The 27,722-nt window shown below is 37.0% G+C and overlaps 1 protein-coding gene and 1 pseudogene across 5 annotated transcripts in view; one reads left to right on the top strand and one right to left on the bottom strand.

Moving 5' to 3' along the window:
• Nucleotides 1-27,722, bottom strand: part of GUCY1A2 (guanylate cyclase 1 soluble subunit alpha 2) — a 426,827-nt gene that overhangs the window by 386,256 nt on the left and 12,849 nt on the right. For 3 of the 4 annotated variants that reach the window (XM_079928804.1, XM_079928806.1, XM_079928807.1), the window contains exons 2-3: nucleotides 12,063-12,124; nucleotides 4,283-4,404 (exon numbers count right to left, since the gene is read on the bottom strand). In XM_079928804.1, the coding sequence (XP_079784930.1) occupies nucleotides 4,283-4,404; nucleotides 12,063-12,124 (184 nt within the window). Of the gene's footprint in view, nucleotides 1-4,282; nucleotides 4,405-12,062; nucleotides 12,125-20,146; nucleotides 20,244-27,722 lie in introns of those variants that run through there. The other variant, XM_079928805.1, reaches the window with a different exon arrangement.
• On the top strand, nucleotides 19,224-20,196 carry LOC307190047 (large ribosomal subunit protein uL30-like; annotated as a pseudogene). Its single transcript has 2 exons — nucleotides 19,224-19,537; nucleotides 19,740-20,196. The product of its transcript is annotated as a large ribosomal subunit protein uL30-like (transcript).

The raw sequence follows: 27,722 nt of genomic DNA, 5'->3' as shown, positions 1-27,722 counted from the left end.
TCCAATATGCTAAATATGTTAAATATATTCTAATTCACTAAACAATTACATGTTTTAGAGTTATTCTAAGGAAACCCTCAGGTAACCTTAACCCTAAAGTAAGGCTAACTAACTCTTCACAGTTTTATGGCCAATTACAAGACTGTCAAGTGCACATTCAAAATCACAATAAAAGCAGAAAAGTACATACAAGTCAACATGTAAGCAATAAACTATTGCTTATATAAAAACAAGTGGCAACAAAAAGTTCCATACCAGCTAATGATTCTGGAATCAGTGGCACTTTATAGGGAGCTCAGGTTACACAGTATTTCACAAAAATATTGTGAGGTATATGCACCAAAGGTCATCCACTCCATTCTCCTCACTAGCATTTTCCCAACAAATAATCCTATGAAAACATTACTCTGACACTGACTTTAAATGCTGACTTTCTGGAGACAATAAAGCCCCACTCTAACAGAAGACCTTTAAAACAGAAAAAAACTTTAATGAATATTTTTTCACAATTCATGTCCTTCACCAATTATTTTGAGAGAAAATGCACTTTAGCCAAGGCAGTATAAAACTATACTTTGTTAATACTTAGTAAATAACTGACGCTTATTAAAATAGTAAACCTCTGTTTGCTATAATTCATCAGTAGATGAATTACCTTAGATCTCTCATTTCTATATGATTTCTGTCCTACTGTGGAATGATTTTATCCTACACCATCTATATCTTATGGCTTTTGATGAAACACCCACAACCCCTTTAACAGTATCAAAACCTGTTAAAACTGAAATCGTCATAATCCTCATTTATTTTAAATTGTATTACGCAAAGGGAGCTAAGCAATATATCATCCTTCTCCCTTAAGTCTCCCTATTCAATTCTGTCTTCCTTTCCCCAACATTACCTAAATCCAAGATACAGGATCAGGTGGCAACACTTCAGCAGAAAACACAGTATACACCCTTTAATGCTTTAGCATAGATGCTTCATTGTACCAATCAACTGTTACAATTTCCAAGAAAATACTCAATGCTGTACCTCATAAGACTATAAACACATATTTTTACTTAATTGGAGCTAAAAATGAGCTTTGCAGATTATGCCTGGAAAAGGCTTACATTTTTCAAACAACTAAAATTAGAAGATCATTTTGGTATGTACAAGATGTACTAAATAAAGCAGTACGTTTAACACTAAAAGCCTCCAGTAGGGAGGGCATTGTTCACAACTATCTCTCTTTGTATATCCTTTTTTCCAGAGTTTAGAAACCTCCTTAGAGTACTGTACTGCATTATCACAGTGAATGCCAGAGCACCAAAATAAGGAATAATCTGTACTTAATATCCCTAATTTGTAAATAATGAGACAATATAACAACTGGTTTCTAAGCCAACAAAAGAAAATCAATGACAAAAATGTTGATGTCTAGAAATAGTTCTTTACCATTACTACAGAGGGCATAAACCACTCTGTAATGTGCACATGTTTCCAGGGAGTCCTAAGGAAGAGGCAATGGAACAAATGCATGACAGAAGCATGACTGGTCTTCTGCAACAAGCTTTCTCCTTCTCTTCAGGTTTCTCTTTTTATTCCATGCCAACCACTTAACTCAAACTTCAACCTGCAGAGCTGGTAAACGATCAAACTACCTAGAGTTTATACTAAGTAGATAGAGATGGTCATTTTGAAAGGAGAAAAATTTGTTACTCTGATCATATTTTCTGACCTATGACTTTAAATATTTTTTGATGATAGGTGAAATATAAATAATATTCGGATGAGTGAACAAACACAATTCTAGTCTTTACTATAACCTTGTAATATGTTAAGAAGGTGAGAGAAATATGTATCCCTCAAATCCAATCCACCAATATTCTAACCACACCACCCAAAGCTGGTAAATATAAATCATAGAGTTGGAAAACTGCCCTCTGGCATCCACAGACAGGGCTTCCAGGCATCAACATTTTCCTTAAACTCGTTGAAACTCTATTTCTCCATGCTAAACTCCCCAACTCAGAACAGGTCCTCTTTCTTTACGGTGTTTTTCTTTTCAGAGTTAATCAATTTTTGCATTTGCATAAATGATTGCACAGAGACTTTAAATGTAATTCTTTGTAAAAGGTGAGATCTAAGCAAACCAAGATTAATCATACTTCAGTGACTTGTTAAAAATAAAAATAAAGCTTACATTGTAAGCTGTCACCTTTGTCCTCAGTCTATATTTCAAGAATTATGATAGGACATAAATTAAGAGAACAGCTACGTCCTAGGCACATAATCACCTGTTGGATACATGCCAGCGTCTTGTGAACAGGAGGCAGTCATTTACAAGATTGTGCTTTTTACATTTTGAGAACAACCCATCATTATTTACAGGGAAAAAAATTAGACCTAATATCTGTTTTCCAGAAAAATTTAATATTTATGGAAATCTAAACCCTGTTATACAGTCCCCTTCTAAATTATAAGTACTTATTTAAAAACTACTCTTTCCCTAATACCATCAGGTAGCATACTGCCTGCTCTTCTTTTCACTCACTAACTTAATCTATCAACTAAGCTATGCTGGGCCAACAGTATCACCTGGTGTTTACTATATCAAATTGTCTGACCTAGAGTTTCTTGTAGGAATTGTGTACACTTATTTTCAAGTCACAGTTCAGAAAAAGTCTTTAGTACTTCTTACATATTCATCAACTTGTACACCTCTTACTCCCTCTAACTCAGCGATTCTCAAAGTAGGCAGCATAAGGAAAGGAAAGGAAAGGAGATGTGAGGGGCAGGGAATCATTTAGAAAACTAGTAATTAAAGAGAAGTTTTTCAATATATTAAAAATCCCTTGGCCAAGATTCTGATACATCCGTCTTAGTGGAACATCATCTCACCTCACCTTTTCAAAAATCACAATGCGTCAAAAGAAATAGATACCACTTATGAGAGAGTCCTGGGAAATACAAACTCAGAAAACTATAAACAGTTCTTGGGTAATGCCCAACCCCACCCCACCTTTACTCTCACCCCTTATCTTCTCCAATAATGTTGACTTGTGTAGTATGACATCCATGCAGTTGTACTAAGATTGAGGTAAGTACATCTTTTCACTGCCCATTATTGTCTTAGACAAACCACTTACATCTATATGCCTCCCCTCACAAAAGGTCCATGTTCTTATTATAATATTTTATGCTTAAAAAAGTTACCTAGGAAGAAAATGTAGTCAATGTCTAGCTGGAGTTCCAGCTTGAGTGTTAAAGCCAGGTCTGCCTCTGGGAGTCAGATATGTTTAGAAAAATCTGGTAAACTCATGCATTGAGGTCACCTGGAATCTGTTTGTAGGAGGAACTCAGGTGTCTCCAGGGAAAGTACTTACCCTAAAGGGAAAGAAAGGGGAACAAGTTTTTCCTAGTCTCCAAAATCTGATTCTGAGAGAGGTGATTCTGAGTTTTGTATGGAGTCAGTGACTAAGATTTGCTGTTCCCCCCCACCACTCCCCAAAACTCCATGGATTTCTGTCTGAGTTCTGAGGCAAAAAGAAGATTCCAAAAAAATTGAAAGAGGTATCTTTCCCAAAAAACTATGTAAGACAATAGAGCAAAAAATATTCCTGGTATGGTATCTACTTTGTGTATAATACAATGTACCTCTCACACACCAAGAACTTCAGATCATAAGATAGGACATCTCATTTATGGTACTTTATAGCTGCATGATTCAGTGCAGTTTATAACAGTATCCCTTAACATGTTGGGAACATCTAAAAACAGCCCTTTGCCAGAAATACTAGTATTTTCAAGGTAGACACCCCCCTATAAACAGGGTGCAGAGACTTCCATAGATGACCTACCTCACTGCCTTTGTAGAGTCCACTATGAGTACATGTGAGCCACCCTCCAGCCCCAACCAGGCATTCCAGAAATAGTAGAATAAATAATAATAAAGCATAGACTTTGAGAAAAGAGGAAGATCCCCAATTTTAACTGACAGTAAGAGCCAGAGAAATATGGATTACAGGAGACTAATAATACTCAGATATGAATATTTAGAAAAGTTTGCCTGGAATGTAATGTTTTCCAATCTCCAACTAAATGGCATGCATGTAATTTCCATTTAAACATCATCAGAAGTATTGAAACTAAGTCACTTGAAGACAAGGTCTTGGTCTCAATTCACCATAGTCTCCAAATCTCTCTTTGGTAGAAAATGAAACATTTACTCTTTTTTACTTTTCCCCCTTCCCCTTACTCATTCTCTCTCAACCTTATAAATATATAGTTACTATACCGAGTACGTTAGCAGTACACTGAAGAATTCCTGAGACATCTTCAATGTCTTCTTTGTTGGAATGGTCTGCATAGGAGCATCTGTTAGAAATATTGTAGAAATTCTTTTCTACATCCCTATAACTAAGAAGAAAACAAAATTAGTATATGGAGAAGTTTTTAAAAGACTCTGCAAATGCACTCATATACATACACAAAAGCATGTGTTTATGCTCTTAGCATAATGACATTTTCAAACAACTGAAGCTTTAAGACATAATTTCTGGCATAACCCATCACTAACATCAGAATAAGCAATGTGGACCTGGAACTGGAAGCAATCATTAACAAGAAAGCAATGTGTGAAAAAAATAAATGATAAGAACCAGAAAATACATCAGTTTGTATAGCTAATGTTTCTTTACTTGAGTGCTTCATAACTACTGGTAATTTGTTTCTATAATGAATTTGTCTAGAAAAAGAATAATTAACAGTGCTAATTCGGTGCGTTAGCACTAACTGTGTTGAAAGTAAACACATCTTAACTTCTATTACAGTCAAGAAATTAGCATGGATAACAAATAAGCAAATAAAGCATTTGGTGTCTGACAGAATTTGAATCATGGTCTTACCTTTTTCTATCTGTGAGACTTTGGGCAAGTAATCTAATCTCTGTTAGTCTAACTTTCCTCCCTCATGAAATGGAGCTATCTCCTAGAGTTCTTACGAGGACTTAAAGATAAAATGCCTGTGTTGACTGAAACTTTTCCAGTTTCCTCTGAATTAGAGCTAAGGCACCAAAGCTGCAGAAAATAAAGGTCAAACGCTCCCATGTTTCAAAAGAGTAGCCAAGAAGACCAGACATCACCTTCAGAACTTAAGAAATGACTAAATAGTCACTGCCATTGTCACCTCACCACCAGCATACATAAGCCAAGGAACAGGAAAATTTTGAAAGAAAATAATCAGAAGAATGAGTTATTGGCCTAGGAGGAGAGCACTGTTGTTATCTCCCCCCACCCACACACAAACACAAGTAAAAGAGAGAAGGGGAATATTCCCTACAGAGGACCAGTTGGTGAAAGAGGGATCTACTCTGATAGAGACTGAGGCTTAGGTATCTCATTCCTCCATGAATATCTGCTGAGGTGGTGGAATTCCTGATCATCCCTCTATACCTGACTGAATGGAATAAGATTCCAGGGAGTGTTATTAACCGGGAAAATAAATAGAGCCAAATTGGAACTGGCCTACAGTCCTACTATTTGGCAAGGCAAAAACTATGGGTTTCCCATGGGAAAATTCATATTTAGTGATATGGAGATACCACTAAAGAAAGGTGAGCTGGTGGTGTCCCATCCTATTGCTTTCCCTATCTAGAGGCTGCAGCCAGGGGCAGGGATTACACTAGCAAAATTGTGGAGTGAAATTCACAGAGCCAGAAGCTGAGGCATCTGAAGCAGTAAAGGCAGAGCCTGTACATGCACCTTGCTGAGGGCATCACAGCCAAGAGAGGATTATTACAACCAGCAGTGAAGTAAACGAGGCTTCTACTATTTCCCATTTTATTCATGCCCGATATAACACATCAGAAGAGAAAGTAATCAGAAAGGATTGGCCTAAAGCAGAGGAGTCAATAATACATGATATCACCTCTACATTGCATTCCAAGCTCCTCAGGCCAAGGTGTAACCCAGGCAGAGAGGGACAGTGAATAAGATTGGATATGAGATTGAAGATTTGAATTGGTCTGGAGTGGACTTTATACTCCCTGAAAGTACTTGGAATACAGTGCAATCTGCCCAACCTAGTATCAAAGAGGGCTCATCATAGCATGTTTGAAATGACTGGGGAGAAAAAAGTAAAAGGGTTTCATGTTTGTAAGATTAGACTCCAATAAACCAGTTAAGCAAAATGCTTACTACAGTTTCTAGAATGCAGGAATCACTCAGTAAAAGGTGGAATGGGGAGCACAGTCATTAAACACAGACAAATACAGGTTTATTTTTAAATCAAGTGCCACCATTTTAATCAGAGTGACCTTAAACAAAATATTTTTTCTCACAGTCTCAATCTCCTCATCTGTAAAAATTAGCTTAATACAGTGATCCTATGAAATAGATTGTTAGTATTAAATAAAATAACAGATATAAGTGCCCAGTATATTACCTCAAAAACAGAGAGCAATCAATAGCTATGAGATTTTATCTAACTTGTTTTTATTCAGTAAGATAGATATTATATGTAAATATATCCAAAAAAAGCTACATCACTTTTTAGATAAAATACAGCCACAAAATCTGACCACGACAGCATAAGTAATATCACTGAAGCTTGTTTCCCAGAATAAGCAGGGTTAACACACTCCTAATTTCACTTCTAACGTTCTATTGAAATTATTCTAGCTTAATCCTTATTCAACTGTCAAAATAAAAAGAGAACAGAGGTTGGCTGTATAAAACAAACATAGAGCTCACAGTGATAAATGGAGTAATAATATACCTTTAGATGACTATAGGAAATGGTGTCCCAGACCAATATGAGTTTGGCAGCAGTCCTACCTGCGATATTAGCACAATGATGCTCATTCTGGCAAAAAGTATAAAATGAATGGCATGATACTGAATACATATTTTTCTATACTTTGATGTTTAAAATATATAATGAATTAAAATTACATCTCAGAAAGATGATCATGTTATTTTCTAATCATCGTTTTAAAGAAATCTCTGCTTTGTCTTCCCTACCATAGCAATCCGTTTTTGTGAGCTAAAGACCAGTAGGAGTGGTGTAGTATAAACATGAGTGAGAGCAGTTAGATTAGGCACTCTGGAGGAAGAAATTTAGATTTTAAAAAATCCAAATTCTCTGTAAGAAGAAAGCTGTAGCTGGAACATGAACTGGGCATATTTAACTCCTGATGCTAAACAAATGATTGCAGAGTTTTTTCTTTTTCTTTTCTTTTCTTTTTTTTTTTTGCGGTACACAGGCCTCTCACTGTTGTGGCCTCTCCCGTTGCGGAGCACAGGCTCTGGACGCGCAGGCTCAGCGGCCATGGCTCATGGGCCCAGCCGCTCCGCGGCATGTGGGATCTTCCCAGACCGGGGCATGAACCCGTGTCCCCTGCATCGGCAGGCGGACTCTCAACCACTGCGCCACCAGGGAAGCCCGACTGCAGAGTTTTAAAGGCTCAAGGAGGACAGGTAAAGGATACAGCAAGAGGAGAATGGGAAAGACAATCAACAAAAATTAAGGTGCAAAAGAGTCAGATACAATAGTGGTAATTATAATTCAACAAACATACTGATTACCTATGTATACCAAGCTGATTATATGACTTACCACATTATTATCATTAATATTTCATTTAAATATCACCCCTACCGTGCTATTATTCCCATGTTTAAAAATGAGAAAACTGAGACTCAGGGAGGTTAAGTAATCTGCCCATGATCATTCAAAGGCACAACCTGACTTTAAATCTAGTAAATCTGGTATGTCTACTTCCAAGCACATTTTCGCAGTCCATTGCTCTATACTACACAATAAAGCTGCACAGAGAGAAGGGCACAAGATAATGACAAGAATGACATCAGAAAAAATTGTCACCATAAACCAGATTTTCCTCAATCCTGAGTTCCTTTTGATTCCTAAGGTAAACACTGCCTGTCTCCTACTTATCACTTTTGCTTCTCACTATTCTTCCCACCCCACACTGCCCCAAAAGCTAGTCCATTCCCTAGAAGCTTGAGTTAAAGAAAGGCTAACATAAAGATGAACAGTCAGGGCCCTCTTTTCTCATTTTAGATTGAGGGAAGAAGACTGCATATGCAGAGTTTACACAGCAATCAAAATTTACCACAAAGTCAATCTGACACATTGTAGCAGAACATTAAGCATAAATGGAAAACTATGCAAATAAATGAGTATAATTTATGCCATAAAAAGAAGGATTTTGGATACTAGAACTATAGATTTTAGAACTATAATGGACCCTAGGGATTACTCATTTTACACTCCCTTCCGAAGCATAATTTATTCTTTTATCCACTATATACATACCTCTGTGTACATACCTCTAGGGTACAATGTATTAATTTATTCACACTCCTCCCTCCCCCCAAAAAACTGTTAGTTCCTCCTATGTACCAAGCATTTACAAAGACACAATAATGTAAGAGTAAATAAGATAAATAACCAAATAAGAAAATAAACAAGATAATATAAGCTAATGATAAGTACTATGAAGAGAGATAATAGAGACTAATGTAGCAGAAAATCACTGTGTTTGGAGATTGAGGTAGGGGATTGAAGATTACTTTAGGTGGGTGTCATACCTTCCTGAGGATATGACATTTAAACAAAAACTTACTATAAAAGAATAATCCATGCAAACATCTGGGAACAGAGCATTCCAGGTATATGAAATAGTATGTGCAAAAGCCTTGAGGCTAAGCAAGCTTTGGTATAGTTGAGAAACCAACAGAAGGCTGGAGTGGCTGGAGTGGAGTGAAAAGTGGGGAGTGGAAGAGGATGAAATCAGAGAGGTAAGCAGAGGCCAGATCACAGGAATAGCTCAGCTTTTATTCTATTACAGTAAGTTATTATATGGTTTTAAACAGGGATTTCAAAGCATGATCCCTGGACCAGTAGAATCAGCAGTATCTGGGAACTCCTTAGAAATGCCAATTCTTGAGCCCCACCCAGACATACATGATCAGAAACTACAGGAGTAGAAGCCAGAAAACTAGATTGGAATCTCTATCTGAGAGACCATGGTGACAGTGGAGATGAAGAGATGAAGATTTATCATACCGCATGAATAAATTATTTAAGCACTTATTTTCCCAGCTTGAATGATCTCTATGAATAAATAAATGGACAAGTGAATGGATAAGTTAAGGAACAGAATAAATGTTTAAAGATAAAGTTGCTGAAGTACAGAGAGGCTATCTTACTTCCTAACAAGAGGCTCCATCGGCTACTCTCTCCCAATCCTCCATCTGTCTGATCCTTTGAACAGCTGCTCACTTCATTCAAGTCTAGGTCTTGGAGACTAAAAAAAGCCTCAGAGAGTTTCTATGGGCCACTGGTATAAAAATTCATTAAGGCGCAAGACTATACAATCCTGGAGCTCTGATAAATAATGCAGATCCAAAGGCAGAGTATCAAAACAGAGGAAAGGGAAGATGGGAAGGTTAGCGGTTGGAGGCTGAATTATGAAATTAAAAAGAAAAAGGCTAGCTCCTACTCTCTGTTACCCATTCTGATTCATCATCCAACCCTAGACACCTAAAAGCTGAATTATTTCAAGACAAGCTTTAGGCAAAGCCCAATTTCAGGGATTAGGAAAAGCACCTCTTTCCCACCCTCACCTCCCCAGAAACATGTAAAATAAACTTTCCAGCACTTGCTTGCAATTGCCTGAAATCCCTTTAACTGTAAGAAACACATTCCTTTTCACAGTTAGAGATAAAATTGTGTTTTCTTAAGAGGAACAACACATATGAGTGAATACATTTTAATCCAAGTGTTAGCGATCATAGATGCTCTCCTTTTTCAGTATTGAAAAAAGAAATTGAGAGCAGAAAGATGGACTCTAAAAAGGCAAAGAGGACACTGGACAGGGAAACCATGGCCCTGTTTATCTTCATCAGCATGAGCACAGAAAAAGACAGTGAGCAAAGGCACTTCAAATCCTCAGAAGGTAGCCAACACCCAAGCAAAAATATGCTACTAGGTCTTAGAACCAGTAGGACATTAAGATACCTCTTTATATGAAAGTCCTATACCCTGTCTGTTCTTTAAATAGTGTCTGCAATAAACAGAACTAGGGAAAGACCATTTAGGCAATGAACAAAGAAATACCACAGGCTATGTCTACAGAGATTGAGAGGAGAGTTGAGGCAGTTATTTAGATGAAAGAGAACTCCATCCTACTAATGGAAAAAACAATTTTCTGCTGATTATAGTAATACAGTTTAGTTATCTAGTTTGATCATATTTATAAGATTCCCACTCTGACTTGCCATGAAGACATAATTTAGTTCACAAATAAGACTATTTCATCAGTCATTATTTGATTTCAAAACGGAGAGGGCACTCATAATTCCAGAAATAATTTGCATTTCATTACTGGTATTGTCATTCAAATCTTAAAAATAATGATGATAATAAATATGGGTAAACAAGCATGTAGTGCTTACCACATACCAGGAATTGTTCTAAATACATTGACTAGTTTAATCCAAACACCATACTTGAAAGCAGCAAATCCAATGAGAGTGATTAAGTTTTATTTTAGAGTACGTAGGAAGAGATTAACTTGACATTATTTATCTCCCTTAAAATAAACCATTTAAAACTACAAATACCCTCAAATTAAAAACCATCTCATGAGTTTAAATAATATGTTTTTTCTAGTACTGTACTCTTGAGGATTGATATGACCAAGTTTCAGGGCAATTCCCTTTGAAATGACAGTTAACATAGTCATCAAGCACTTAAAGTATATGGCATTCTACTTGGTACTAAGATTATTTTTCCACTAAGTTTTCCTCCCTTTTGTTTTATTAAAAAAAAAAAAAATTCACACTATATCCTAATAGCCAAAAATATGTTCTTGATCTCCATGGTAATGACTATTACCCATAAATGTTAAATGATTCCCCATAGCATTTCAAGAGGTACCAGGGTTTGAAACTTGACTCCTCATAAGTTCTTAAACTTCTACAAAGATAAATAGCTGTAGTATATTGTACATTTAATTTAAATAGCTAGACTGCATCTGAAAGTGAATTTAGGCTTCTGTATTCGCCAACTGCTTTCTGCCATACCCAATCAAGGATATACTTTACACTTATTTGGAGCTTCCTGTTTACAAAATACTTCCATTAAAATTACCTCATTTAATAATGACATATAATCCTTGATTTAGTTGTTACCATCATCAACACCCTTTAAAAGAGATAAAGTTACTTTAAAGTTCTATGTCCTTGTGAGGCCTTGAATTCCTGTCTTTTGACCTCAAATCTTCTTACTTTACATCATACCACAACCATTTCAGGAAATGGGGAATAAATAAAGGAAATATGTAGCATGTGACTCTAACTAAACAAACACTTCTCACTGAACTGTGTTAAGCTTGTAGTGAATTTGATTAAACTTTACTGAAGGATCCTAAAATCCCATTTAAAGCCTCTTGGTTGGTACTAATAAACCTTATGATATTACTAAGGCAAAATATGAGATTCAGTGGATGAGAATGAGAGGGTAAGAGCACAAGAAGGAAGAAAAAGGAAAGCACTAGCAAAAGGGATTTTACTTAAAAGGATTCAACACAAATAAACTAAAGGAAATCACTCCATGGGGCTCCTATGAGCTCTCACTTCACACTGAGATCATAATCATTATGCAATAAGGTTGACTTGGTTGCCCACGTGTTCAACAGCTATGCTTGAGTAACTCTTTTTTTTAAATTGGAGTATAGTTGATTTACAATGTTGTGTTAGCTTTTGTTGTACAGCAAAGTGATTCAGTTATACATATCTACATTCTTTTTATATATATTCTTTTCCATTATGGTTTATCATAGGATATTGACTACAGTTCCCTGTGCTATACAGTAGGACCTTGCTGTTTATCCATTCTATATATAATAGCTTACATCTGTTAACCCCAACCTCCCACTCCACCCCTCCCCCAACCCTTTCCCCCCCCACTTGGCAACCACAGGTCTGTTCTCTATGTAGTAATTATCTTTAATTTGTCCCCAATAATAGCCAAAATCCATTTTTACTTACCCAGTAAATTGGTGCTCATAATACTGCAATGTCCTCTTGAGAGTTTGCTGTATCATCTGGGGCTACAGAATAATAATAATAATACATTATCGGCAAATCAGTGTCATTCCCATTCTGAGTATCATAAGCAGATATGTAGCATCTGATTCATCTCATAAGAGTTTTCGTTTTACAATATAAACCCATCATGAATTCTGCCATGTATTTTCCCCACAAGAACTAATAATATGAGGCACTCAGCAATTACCCAGAATTTCCCAATTTCAAATATGATAGCATTTCCTAGCCATATTTTCCCCAATGCTTTTGTACTAGCTATTAAGTTCAACAAAATACTCATTGGCTGCCTACAATAAACCTAGACATTGCGGGCAGTGGAGAGGGGTGTACTAAACAAGATGAGTAATGCCCAGGTCAAGCCTGACTTCCTCAAGAGATTTCAAGCAAGGGTTCTAGAGTGTCCCAGAGGGGCCACAGTGTTTGGGGCAAGAAATGGGATCTGCAGAAAATACCTAATGACTGAATTTTATAATCCTCTCCTCCCCATGACAGCTAAAGACAGAGTTTCTTAATCCCAGAGCAAGAATTATTCTAGACTTATTTATGCAACAGAGCCTCATCTTGGAGTCTCAGACCTAGGGAGGCATGAAAGTGACTCAAAGATCTTAAAACACAGATTTTATTAACAAATTATAATAAGAACCAAATTCTCAGTGGCAAGGGTGTGAATTTTTTTTTTTTTTTTTTTGAGGTACATAGGCCTCTCACTGTTGTGGCCTCTCCCGTTGCGGAGCACAGGCTCTGCATGCGCAGGCTCAGCGGCCATGGCTCACGGGCCCAGCCGCTCCGCGGCATGTGGGATCTTCCCGGACCGGGGCACGAACCCGTGTCTCCTGCATCAGCAGGCGGACTCTCAACCACTGCGCCACCAAGGAAGCCCTGAATTTTTTAAATAATAAAAACTTCTAATCAAGCAAGAAAAAAAAAGCTTATCAAAACATTGATCTATTATAGCCATGGATGAATTTTGGGGGGTTATAATGACTCTGACACAGACCCTTCAAGATGTGAGAGCAGCATGGTAGTTTGGTAATCTTGTGGGCTGTCACTAATTAACCACACAAACCTATATAAATCTAAAAAGGTAATCTGCAGAAAGCATCTAGCACAATGCTGCTGCCTAAGAAGCAGTTAATAAATATCAGTTTATTTCCCATCCCTAATCCTTCAAAGAGATTGTCTTAAAGATATGTAATTTAAAGGAGACTACAGAGATTGTTGTCAGGGTTCACTTGAACCTCTTCCATGTTTACCTCTCTGTGAAAAATGTCCAGGATAGATGTAAAAATCTCCCTACCTAATACTTTCAACATCCTCGTTGGTTGGAAATGGCTATTTTAAAGCTTGAGGAAACTGAGCTTCAATTAAATCAAGGGCATCCACTGAGAACTATTCTACACTACCATTTAGGAGAACATCTTCACTGAGCAAATCTAAGAGCTCAGATATATTCTTCACTTTAGCCAAGCCATTTCAGAAATTAATTTTAGGAGAAATCAGCCTCCAGTGTTCAAAGAAAGAGATACAGGGCAACTTCTTTCAACAGCTGTTTTTCCTTTATACTAGGTTAAAAAGAGGAACATGAGGCTTCAAACTGGTACAGATGTTTCTGTTCATAAGAATAGAATCAAAGTAGAATAGCATGCCTAGGAAAGGAAAATCATTCCTGACTCAAGAAGCAATGAGTCTGTTGAAAAATCTGAAGAGGGTGAAGCAGACACAGCAAACCTAGCACACATAAAAAGTGTGCTTTAAAAATCCAACCCATGGCCAACTTAAATCAAGTCATTATCAGTCACTGGCTCAGTACCCCTGGGATCTGAACCTTCTGAACTGCTTTGGCAGTTTCTGAGCCAAGATAACTTTCTCTTTGGCAACATGCCCTAAAAGCAGTGAAAATCCACAGAGGAATTATCCTTCCAATAACCTCTGGTGACAAAATATGGAACAGAAAACAGGAACTAGAGTGCACAGGGTCAGTTAAGACCAGAATGACCTCCTTTGTACCAAAGGACATTTTATTTTCCTGTACCAGGAATTTCCCAGTCATTAAAAAAAGCAAATGTTTGTGAAAGGAGTTAAGCCATTTAAAGAACTGACTTTTTTCTTTTCTGAAGCAATTACTTTTACTCCCCAGCGGGAATTATATTTATAGTTTCCAAATACATTAAATGGAAAATGTTCTCTGGGCACATTCAACAAAGCTTCAACTTCATAAAGATTTATATACTTCCTACTGCTTGCCAAATCCAGTGGGCACATTCTGGTGGTCTGAACTGTAAGCATAGAGGCTGACTGCAGAGTATCCCCTGATCTTCAGAAAGCCAAGGCTGACTTCAATACAGACCTGACTCCTCACCATGGACTATTACCACGGATTCACTCCGATCTTCTTCAAAGTTTGCCTGATTCTGAGACATCTTCACATAATCTGAGCCTCTCTGGCATGAATAAAAAGCACAAAGTGAAGACCTGCACATGGGCCAAAGCCTTCTGAAGGGGTGACTTCTGCCTTGAGGGTTGTAGGGTCCATTTACTAAATGTCAATGTACGCCAGTGATGCAAGTCAGTGTAGATTAGTGGGAAAAGCAAGGGCTCTGAAGATCTGCAGATCTTCTCTCCTTTTCTTTAAGAATGAAACTCCATACCAGTTCCATCCAACCTTCAACAGACCAAAATCCCATCCCTCTTATCTGTATCTATCCTTTCTTTAAGAAGGAGTTTGGAAAGATGATTTAGAAAAGAGGATTTAAGATCAAACTGAGTTCAAAATCCAACTCTTACTCATGAACTAGAAGACCTTGGGCAGTTTACTTAAGCTATCTGAAATGATTCCTTATGTGTACATTATTTTTATGGGAATTAATTGAAATAATTAAACCGAAGTCACTAGTACATAGTAGGTGCATAATAAATGATAGTTATGACTATGTTCACTGGGTTCCTACCCTCAAGAGTCTCAAAATCTAGTGGAGTACAAAGTTTATGTTAGAACACCCACCCCACAAGTGTAATGTTTCAAGATCCTCATCAGCTAAAAAAATCAATAGACTTACCACTAATACTAATAGTGAGAAGATGGTGCCTATTCCAGCTGAGGGGAAAATAGGAAAATGGTAGCTGAATTTATAAATATTTCCAATGAAACCTTCAGATCAGTCCAGAGAGATGGTGACAAAAGCAGAAATCTCAGAAGATTGAGAATAGACCTAAATCCAGGCCTATAAGTGGGAAGGACATTGATGCACCATAGCTAAGATGAATACCTCAAGCATTATACTTTATAACTAATTAGAAACAACCCGTGAACCTCCTTCTTATGACATAAAGAATGTGCAACAGGCGAGCTGGATGATGTAATATGTTTATAGCCATATGCTACAGGATCTGAAAGACAAGGGTTGGGAAGGAGACAAAATCCACTGTCCCTATCATACAAAAGAAAATCAAAGAAGTCTGTAATTTTTTCTCTCCTTCCCCCAAACTAAGATGGAGATAGTAGCTTCCTACTGTCTCTACTCAACACAAAGAAGCAATGGACAGGAAGACAGCTGGAAAGAGAAAGCAGCCATCTGTGTCCTGCACATGTATTGTCTAGGGCTCAAAGAGGAAGTACCCAAAGCTTCCATCATGTGGCAACAAGAAGCCGTCTTCATCTCTAGTCTCATTAACAGCTTCACTCTACTTAGCAGTGACTGACCCCCACAGACTAAATGTTATGCTCATGAAAAGTCATGGGATCCAAACAGCCAGCCATGAAATAATCCAAAAAGAGCCAGAGAAATGATCCCTGAGTAGTGGGAGGAAGCAGCTCTCAGCAACTGGCCCTTCAAGCTCAGACAGCCCTGCAGAGGCTCCCACACAGTCTCTGCTCTAGATATCTGCACCAGATGGTATGGGGATCAGGCAGGAGTCAGGGAGTCAAGGTGTGTGTGTGTGTGTGTGTGTGTGTGTGTGTGTGTGTGTGTGTATCACATGAAATGCAGTTGTCATCGTACAAAGTACACATACATCTCAATTCTACAGAGATGAAGTTGTGGCTCAGACTGATTAAGTAAGTAGCCCAAGATCATATAGCTCGTAAGTGAATCAGTCACTGCAAGCCAGGACTGGCTTCAAAGTGTGCAATATTTCTACTAGATGCTTTGAGGGTCCCCCTCACCTTTACTATTCTGTGATCCTATATATTTTTAAAATATATACAGCCTTCATCATGCCAAAAACAAACAAACAAAACTCCACAGATAATTTTAAAATAAACTTCTCATTTCTGCTTTGTAACACAAAACCACAAGCTACAGAATTAATGGAAACAATAGGTCTGCCTTTAAAGAAACATCCATAAATAGCCATGTCATTTTATTTATTTAAGTATGAAAAAAATATATTTCAGTGTCAGAAACTAAATGATATGGATATATAATTAATTACTATTGCTCTAGGCCAGTGATTTTCAACTCTGCCTACAATTAAAATCCCCTGGGGAGCTTTTAAAAAATACCAATGCCTGAGTGCCACCCTCAAACTTTCCAATACAACTGGCAGACCCATTTGCTTCTAATGTTAGTCAGGGTTGAAAACCTTTCATGTAAGATATAAACATGATGATCAAGACCAATACTCTATAAAAGTTACCTGAATAAGTCAGCATTAATGAGAGTAGTTTCTTTACTCAAATATCAAAAGAAGAAAGCTTCTGAAAGATGTTCACACATAACTGCTAAATCAACACAGTTCCACTAATAGCTCATAGTTAAATATGATTTGTTAGGTAAACAGAGAACTATATTGCTTGAAGCATTTCCAAGTAATTCACTCCCATGCACTTATGTCAGTATTCAATTTTGTACTAACACATACATAACAATGCAACAATTAATACGATTGTTGCATTTAATCTATGCAAGGCACTGCTTTAAGCCCATTACATATATTAACTCCTTTGATATTCACATTAACATTATGAGATAGGTTATTATTTTACAGATTAGAAAACTGAGACACAGAAAGTTTAAGTTGTCCTATGTCAACAGGTAAAAAGAGACAAAGCCAGGGTTGAAACTCAGGTAGTCCGTTCCAGAATCCAAGCACTTAATCTCCAACCTGTACTGCACATAATTTTTAACACCCTGTATTTGGTTCAGCACTTTACATTTCATGTTTTTAATGCATATTATCCCAATCGATCTTTGCACCAATCCAATGACACAGTTAGATTGATATTATCACCATTTGACTAAAAAAGAATCAAAGTTAGAGAGATTAGAAGCCCTCCTTTACAAAAAGAGCATTTTTTCCCCTAGGAAACTTCCATAATAAGAAAGCATTTTTTTAACATCAACATAAAAATGAAGAATCACATGGTTTCAAATTAATTGTTTGCTTCTTGACAACACACTTAATGTTCTTTAAACATATATACACAAACAAGACCATAAGCAAAAATCATGAATATCTTGTCTTAGATACACTTTCACTTTCCCATCCTTAGCTTTCCCTCACCCTCTTCCCTACCCTCTGAGTGTCCAGTTTAGTTACACTGCATTCTGATAGGACAAATCCCCACCACCATCATCTAAACTCCCAGAATAGGTCTCCAAAAATCATCATTGCATATTCTCTTTCCTTCCTTCATCAAAATTTGAAATCCTCTTAGTACCCTGACCCCAGATGGTACTCAGGAGGAATTCTACTTAAAAAACTTGATCCTCAATCCTTACTAAGGTAAATGATGGTATAAATGGGCTTTCCTACTTCATATAAGATGGTCTGAACCACTAAAGGTAGAATTTTGGTAAATAGGAGGGTCAGTGAGAGATAAATTAGGGAGCAAGGAACCTTTTCATCATCCTCCAAATCACAATCCAAAGATCTCTACTTTCTTCATAACATAAGAGCATTTTGCTTATAAGGATATGATATGCCAAATTTCTTCACTTAAAGTGATCAAAATTATAATGTTAGATACCCTATCTTTATGGGTAGGCCTGTAGACACCAATGGATCAAATTATATGATTGGTATTTTTAACAAAACTAGTCAAAATAATAAGTCACGTCAAATAACCAGCATAGGTACTTCTGAAAGACATGTAATTGTAGTAATTGTCAGTCTTGCTAAAGATCCAGGCATAATATGAATTTTCCCAGCCTTTGACTAAACTTACTATATATAAGCCAAAAAGGAAAAAACACCGCAAATTAAATATAGAACTTTGAGTCAGGACCTCTGTATTTCAAGCCCAGCTGTGCTACTGACCTTTTTATAAAATTAGCCAAAATCTCTTCACCTGGGAGTAAAATACCTTGGGAAAAAAATGCCTCCATTTTCCCATCTAAAAAACACATATAAGAAGTTCATAGTTCTCAGGGTCATTTGAAGTAAAGCATTGCAAAGTTAGCACTTGTAAACAGAGGGTCAGAATGTACCAGAGATTAAGCCACCTTTCAGGAAACTTGGAATATCATCTGTGAACTACACCAGTTATTTGCTAAACAAAATTGGTAGTCCAGATAATTAACTACAAAAAGCAAAAATGGGGCTCCCCTGGTGGCGCAGTGGTTGGGAATCTGCCTGCCAATGCAGGGGACACGGGTTCGAGCCCTGGTCTGGGAGGATCCCACATGCCGCGGAGCAACTAAGACCGTAACCCACAACTGCTGAGCCTGCGCGTCTGGAGCCTGTGCTCCACAACGGGAGAGACCACGACAGTGAGAAGCCCGCGCACCATGATGAAGAGTGGCCCTCGCTTGCCACAACTAGAGAAAGCCCTTGCACAGAAACAAAGACCCAACACAGCCAAAAATAAATAAATTAATTAAAAAAAAGAGTATTACACCTTTAAAAAAAAAAGCAAAAATGGTAAGTATGCTAAAAGAAAAAAATAAAAGTTGGAGATACATTATAATATATAGTTCTATACATACTGGTTGAAAATCTGCATGATTTCGTCCAATCTCCACTTTTATTCTCCTTGTGAACATAGTTACACATTTGAGTGACCTCATGAAAGCTTAGGGTGAAGGCTGATATTATGCTAATTGACCCACAATGGGATTCAAACTGATAACCTTGGCCTTATTAGAAGTAAGTTCTAGAGTTGGAAAGATGGTGGAGGAAGAGCCAAGAAAAAAGATGCCTTTGGTTCCAAAAACTCTCCTGAAAAAGAGGAAGGCTTATCAAGCCCTGAAAGCCACCTAGGCAAAGCAGGTGCTTTTGCAAAGGAAGGAGCAGAGGAAAGGAAAAGAGATCAAGTTTAAGCGACTAGAATGGTTCCTACATGATTCCTGGTGGCAACTACGTGACAGGGTGCAACTCAGACGACTAGAAGTGAAACCTCACGGCTTGGAAGTGCCAGATAAACATTCCTTGGCCTTTGTTTTATGCATCAAAAGGATTAATGGGGGGCTTCCCTGGTGGCGCAGTGGTTGAGAGTCCGCCTGCTGATGCAGGGGACACCGGTTCGTGCCCCGGTCCAGGGAGATCCCACATGCTGCAGAGAGGCTGGGCCTGTGGGCCATGGCCGCTGAGCCTGCGTGTCCAGAGCCTGTGCTCCGCAACGGGAGCGGCCCCAACAGTGAGAGGCCCACGTACCGCAAAAAAACAAACAAAAAAAAGGATTAATGGGGTGAGTTTACTGGTGCAGAGGACCATTGCAAGACTTAGCCTGAATAAGATTTTCAATGGTGTCTTTATGCAAGTAACTCCTCAAACCATAAAAACGCTTCATATAGTGGAAACTTATGTGACCTGGGGATTTCCAAATTTGAAGTCAGTTCGGGAACTCATCTTGAAACGTGGACAAGCCAGGGTCAAGAATAAAATCATCCCTTTGACAGACAACACAGTGATTGAGGAGCACCTGGGGAAGTTTTGTGTCATTTGCTTGGAAGACCTCATTCACGAAATTGCCTTCCCAGGGAAGAATTTTCAGGTGATCTCAGGGTTCTTGCGCCCTTCCCAACTCTGAGTGGCCCGTCACGCTACCAAGAATAGAGTGGGCTTCCTCAAGGAAGTGGGCTCACCTGGCTATCGAGGTGAACGCATCAATCAGCTCATCCGGCAGCTGAACTAAACCCAGCATATCGGAAAGCACAGTGCATTGGAAGCATGCGTTTTTGTTTTATGGAATTGTTGCCCAGTATCTTCAAGCAAGATTATTTTCTGCTGTATCTTCAGAAACTGGAGGGGAAGGGTCAGGGAAAATGGTGATGTTCAAGGCAGGCACTTTTTATCCCACTTCAGTTCCAAGAAAAAGTTCCTGTGTGTTTTCTGCAAAGACCGCCGTCCACCTCTGAAACCAGCGAAGGACTTGGGCCATGGAGGAGGGAGTCCTGTTTTATCACACCTATCCTGGGATTTAATGTTGGTGAACGAATGAACACCCACACATGAATACAAGACAGCAGTGGACCAGGCCCAGGGGCATATTGAACCTGGGGTATCCAAGGGCCTTGCTTTGGAAAGAACTTGAAATACAATTAGAAAGAAGCGCACAAAAGCAATGCTCGGTTGTCTGCTGTGGAAAAAAAAAAAAGTAAGTTCTAATTAGCAGAGCACAGTGTTCATTACCATTTAATTATTGATTTTAAACTGAATATATTTAACATATACTCAATGTGATAATTAAGTCTTTCTATACAAAATATCTTTGCTTTCCAAATATCTTCCCCTTTGTTATTTTTTAATGCCCTTCCAAAAGAGCAATTGAATTTCAGTTTGACAAGACCTAACACCATCAATACTGATTTAATCTGAAAACATATATTCTTTGAACTGAAACAGATTCAAAGGGCTATTTATTAGTTCTTCTCCACCTCAGGCAAGAGCACATTTAAGTAATCCAAGAATTTCTGTTTTCAACGAACACCAGAAAATAATATCACCACCTTCAGTTTGTATAACACTTCACAGTTTATGAATCACTTTCTTTTCCTTCATCTCATTATATATTCACAACAACCTTGTAAGTCTCAGATATAATTATCCACATTTTACAGATGAAAATGCTGAGATTCAGAGAGGTTAAGGTGTTTTGCCTCAGCTACATGCTGGAAAGAGATGTCAACTAGACAAGAACTTAGGTCTCCTATGCTATTTCTTCCACAAGCTGCTGCCTCCATTGGTAATTTATCTCACTTTGGTGACCATTAGTAAGTTATTCCATGTACCTAACTGAAATCCCTTATTTCCCTTTATTTTTTCTGTAATAGATATGAAAACAATGTTGAAAATTTTTTCCCCAAATTTATAAATGTTGTTATTTAAATAGTTCTGGTAGGATCATTAACTTCTTAATAGGGAAACTTCAGGAGAAACATACTTTCCTGGTCACCATCTTAGCCAACTTGGCTGTCTGAATAAAAATCCTGACTATGAGACAAGATGATACCACTTCTAGACATCTCAGGAAAATTGATATTGCTTTATTGCAGACCTTTGGAGAAACATGACTTCAGTCCTAAACCCTTAAACCAAACAGGACCTCACAGATGGCACAAGGCTGACTCAGTCTACAAAGTGAAATAAGAGTAAGCTTTCTGGATTCAACGCTATAATAGAAGTTGAGTGCTAAGTGTCAAACAATTGGTCCAACAAGTTACATGCCCCAACTCATTTAATCCTTACAAAAATCCTGTAGGAGAGGAAAAAGTCTTACCCCAATTTTATAAATGTAAAAATTGAACCCAGAGAAGTTAAAAAAACTTGCCCGAAGTCACTTAGGTAGTAAGTATCTAAGTCTATTAAGTGTCTGATCTATATCTGACTGCCTCCAAAAGTCAAGTTTTTAATCTTCTCCTCTAAACTGAAATACAATGTTCTATATTTACCAAGGCAGAAAAGGTTATAGTTGAAAGGGATAATTAAGTCTTAGCTAGACTGTATAATTCTGGATACAGCATTTATTTTTCTGAACCGCTATTACCTATATTATAAATTAGGGGAATTCCTAGCATAACTGTTTCTCAGGGTTGGTGTAAGCATCAAATGAAATAAAACTATGGAGTAGTATACAAATATGTGTTATATGAAAAATATGTTGATGAGGAGCTAGTCAAAAAATTATTAAATTGAACTAAACTGACTATGTCTAACACCTAGGACTGTTGCTAGGCATGCCTCATAGCCCAAAGATGCCAATTATATGCTGCCAAGCTAATTAGTGCCATTTCAAGTCAGGTTTAGCAATGACCTTCATGTCAGGAAATAACTTCTAGCCTTTTAAAATATCTTTGCAGCCTCCACTTGAGCATTTCCAAAGAATTCCCTATTGTTTCCAGTACCTAGAAGTTACAATGAGGTGTTTCCCAACAAGAGCCTGGAAATGAGGGAAGTGATATTTCTCTTTGACAGTTAAGTTATAAAATTAACTCATAAAACAGGGAAATGTTTTGTTAACCCTAAATGCACCAGCTTAAACAATAGTTTGTAAATGAGTGACTGGTAATTACCTTCAAATACCAGCCATGGTATAGCTCCAAACAAAGTAGGCTACCGAGCAATAGAAAGTGGGTGAAATTAGAGAGGGCAACCCATAGGAAAGAGAAGGGGGAATAGTTTATAAAACATTACCTCTAATACTGTTCAAGGGCATACTGGTCCTCTATCACATTGAGATAAATTATTCTTAAGGTAAGGAAAATTCTTCAACCATCTTAACTAAAATGAGAGTCTCATGAATGAATATGGAGTATCAGGTCTCATTGTCAAGGCCTTCCCTACAACCAGATAGACCCTTAAACTGGATTAAAGAATTTGGCATGAAATTCATTTTTCTCTGGCTCTCCATGGATTAAAGCAAACTTTTGGTTATGACTTGGCTCCTCATGTAGCCTGAATAGGTAAAAAAAGTGCTGACCATGCAGACTTTGAGTACTAAGCTTCATTTCACAGTTATTGCTCACTTTGAAAAAGTAAACTGTCATTCAGACGCCAACCAAAGTGCCATGGGCATTTTGTTTATCCAGTCAGTGGCTAAGAGTCTGATTATTTCAGGACTCAGACAAGCCCAAGTCCTTGGAGTTTAAAAGTTTCAGACGCTGAAATATGCCGAAACCATCAAAATACTACCCAGGGATTGTCCTGTTCAGCTCTACTGCTTCAACCTCTCTTGGAAGATAAAACTCAACAAGGGTCTAAATATAATCAGATCTAGTGCTGACTATAATCTGATGATCCAAACAGATATGAAATCTGCTTACTAGGCAGATGTTTGGCAGATAATGACTGCCATGTCATCAATGTTTATGATGAACTACATTCCTAAGCTAGAGGTATAGAATAATCACACTTCTTTCTGCAAAAAACATGCAAGTCAAAGAATACTAATACTGCATGACATGAAAAGTCTTATTTTTTTCATTTAACTCTACCTGAGCACATTTTTTAACCTAGGTATCACTCCATTATATAATATCTATTATATTGCTTCCTCATTCCTTCTAGTAAATTATTTAATTACAGCATAATTATGTATGATCTGTGAAGAGAAATGTATACCCTTACGAACATAACTATTTCTATGATAATCATGACTTCCTTCATATTCGGAAATCATATGACTAGCAATGTCTTTGCTGTTCCCAGACTCTGCAGCATAAGTTAAGCTGTTGGCAGTGAGGATGGCTCACTCCGTTCATAGCTGCCTCACCCATGGGAGCCTGGAGCATACAAACATGACAGTGGACAGGCAAACTAGGTCAGCCTAGAGACAGAGCCCTGATGAAGAAAGAACACTTTGTCATTTCTAACACAGGTCTATATTATATGAACTCACAACACAGTCAGGAACTAAACAATTGGTGACAGGAGGTAAGGTTCAAGAAAACCAACAGGAAATTGCTATCAGCCACCACTTACAAGCCACAAAGTACGAAACATATGGAAAGCAAAATAGGAAATAGGGAATCTATGTGAACAACATTGTATATTGCTAAATTGCTTTATTGAACAATTCATGGACATGTTGAAAGACACATCATGGTGAAAAGAGCTTAGGACCTGAAACAGGAAAACCAGGCACTAAAATAGGTGATTACAAGCTTCTTGACTTTAGGCAAGTTACTGTTCCCCTCTGAGCTTTGGTTTTCCCATCCTTAAATTGGACCTCCTTACTTCATACATTTCCTGAGTGAATTAGGGTGATGAAATGAGTATTATAAAGCATGCTTTGTAAGCTCTAAACAGATATCACTTATTTCTTGTGGTTTTTCTGTATGGAAAGTATAGATTAGCACATCATTCTCTCATAGTCCTGAAGTGGGGAAAATCAAGAAGAAAAAAAATGATGTCACTAATGTTTCGTGTTTTTAGATGTTAAAAAATGCATCTGGTGAAAGCCCCTGGTTTTTCAAAATTCTCTTCAAATCTGCTCACACTAAAAACTAACTAATCAAAATAAGCCATTTATTACAAAATTGGTTATAATAATGTGAATTGATATAGAGGTCATTGCAGAAGCCCTCCAGCAAAGAACATTAAACTTGCTCACATTAGAACCAAATTTTTATCTATGTAGTATTTCTTAGCCATTTGTTTGTCTTACCTACCTAACAGAAGATTAGGGGAAAAGGGGCAGAGAGTAAAATGATGTAAAAACAGTTGCCTACAGAAGAAGGGAAATGTTTCTGGCACAGTATTTTTTTTCTCAAATTCTTTCTAGAATACTACAAGAGTTTTAAGTATCTTGCTCTGGCATTCAGCTATACAAATATCAAATGTTGACCCACACAAATCATGTACACACATTCACACCAAACCACAGAGAGTTTTAATGATATGATGCTTAGGAACAAGGTAATAATTAGCTATCATTCACTATTTTTCAGTCTTAAAAAATCATTTTAATTTCCTTGCATGCATAAGGGCTCTTAATTGGAATTTCCAAGGCAAATTCAGTGCAGGAGCATCCATAATTGGCATAATACATATTAATCCATAAATTATTCATTTAAGTAACAAGTCTCTGTAATCTCTAGGCATTATAAAATATAAGAACAACATATGCCACATAATCAAAGGTTCTATATGTTATTATTATTTGTTTTTATCCACCAATATATCTACATCATTCATACAGACCAAAAATATTAAATAATTTACTGTGTCTACAGAGATCTTCATATGACTGTGTAAGACGTGCCCAGACATACACATTTCCGTATAGTCGTCAATATATGTCACAGCATTGTGGAGCCAGACACCAAATTTGATTTTAGGAGCACCAAGAGAGCTATCCCCATCCTATCCATCCCCTCAAGGCTCCCTCCAAAACTTACTTTTCACTCCTGCAGAGGCGCTTAAAATAAAAAAAAAAAGAAGTACTTTTCAATTAATAATTTAATGTAAGGTATGTAAAATGCACATAGTCCAATTTGTCTGGTGGGAGAGACTCATAGCAGATTTTTGTGGCAAGGGGTTTTGCTACAGGAATCAAGAGAGAAAGAGATAGAGATAGAGAAAGAGATAGAGATAGAGATAGATAGAGATAGATAGAGATAGAGATGGGGAGGGGGGGAGAGAGAGACTGAGAATAAAGACTACCAAAAGTAAATACTTTACAATTTTTTCTCAAACTTAATTCATAATATATCAGAGTTTACACTAGTATAAAATGCCAAGGCAGAAACTGATATGCTTGACATTGATATGATTTTGCTTTTGTTTCTACTAGTTACTCTGGAAGAGCAAAATAATAAACTTTGTTACTTTAGGTTTTTAAGATGTTTCTAGACAGTCATATCTTGATTTGACTTATAGATCACATAAAGTGGCTGAATACGTTATCTAATGGCTAAAAATTGTTGTTCTGATCTTAATTTTAGATTCACATTTTATAGTTTTATAACTGTAACATTTTAATTGACCTGTATTTGAAAGTGTATTCTTTGAAAAATGAAAGTGTATTCTTTGAAAACTTATGTCTCTTGGGGTAACTTGTAGTAAAATGCTTTTTCCAACTACATATCCAACGGAATTGTTCATTTCATTATAGTCATCATTAATGCCATTGATTAATATATCCCATTGCTATAATCAAAATAACTGGGTATCTATGTTAACTATGTATTTGAGACTGAGATATTTCTCAGCAGTCAAGAATGCTAAGTTAATGGTGGAAAATTATATTTACAACTTAAAGTAGTATTTTATTTCCTCCATCCTCCCCCACTCCCATCCCAAGAATGCAGCTGAATAAGGAGACAACTGCCTAAGTGCTTAAAGAACCAGCAGGCAGCACACACCACAATTCTCACAGCTAGCCACCTGCAAGCTGTGGAAGAAGCTCACCCATTCTCTTTCAGCAGGAAAGTTAGGTTTGTACTTTGCAAGCACACTTTTGGAGAAAGAACAATTCAGAGCAAAAGGAAAGATTGGTTTTCTTTGAAATGTGTTTATAATGGCAATGAGTTAACATAAGAGGGGGGAAAAAAAAGGGAGGCTTTATAGCTTGCAAATGATGTCATGTCTACAAAGTGTTTATTGATCTTTATATCAGGAGGAAACAATAAATCGTTCTTCACCAGCAACCACACTAGAAACTTCCTCATATCTGCCTGAAGTTTCAAATGGAATTACAGTAATATGTAGCTAAAATTTATTCTTTCCCTCAGTCTGTTCCATTACAACATAATCATCTCATCATTATCACTGCTTAAAATAAATGCCTTTGGAGGCAGATTCTTTGTTAAGGAGGCAAAAGACATTTTCATTACTGTGGCAATTTTTTTAAAAAGACACAATGAGAGTAAGTATACCTACTCCAGATTTCTACTGAATTAAATTTTTAAATTCAGAATCAGACAGAGTCATTTCTTTTCTGACCTATATAATCAATAATAGATAGATAGATCGATAGATAAACATATAGATTTCAAACATGCTATTAAAGTAAACTCAGGTTTATATCTAAATATATGATAAAAATACAATTTGTAAGGGTCTCTGCATTCTTTCCTTTCTGAAAACAAATAAATTCCTTAAGTTAGAAACCAAATATTTGTAACACAATATTCAAAAATCAAATTATCTCCCATACGCAAATTAAACCAATCACACAAGGAAAAAATGAAATTGGAAGACAGGCTCAGAGAAACACTGCACTGAGAATTTGGTCAACAGGCTTTAAAAGAGATATATTTTTCTTTTGTGGAGATCTACAGAAGAAAGATAAAATCTTTCTTAAATTTTATCCCTGAAATGTTTGCAACAGAATCACAAGAAAAACTGGTAAAGGGGGAGAGGGGGGCAGTGGGGAGCACAGATTATAAGTATTTTCTATAATTGAGACATCTCAAATTCCTGGCACAGAAGAGGCCAACAACAAATATCTGTTTAATAAACTGTTAGTTTTAAAAAATATATATATTTAGATCATGTAGAAAAAATGTATTCTTACTTGCTAATATATAATGTAAATTGACTAGTGTAGCATATTACAAGAGTATTTAAGGAAAATCCAGTAAAATACTGGATAAAAATCCAATAAAATACTTTTTATTTTTTAACCCTGCAGATGACTAGAGCCATTTTGTGCTCCATAGATCTTATGTTTTGGCTCAGGACACAATAAAGTCAAGCATGTATAGACGATGTATAGTA

The sequence above is a fragment of the Stenella coeruleoalba genome (assembly GCF_951394435.1).
Source record: "Stenella coeruleoalba genome assembly, chromosome: 8".
Lineage (NCBI taxonomy): Eukaryota > Metazoa > Chordata > Mammalia > Artiodactyla > Delphinidae > Stenella > Stenella coeruleoalba.
This window is presented reverse-complemented; position numbering and strand designations above follow the sequence as displayed.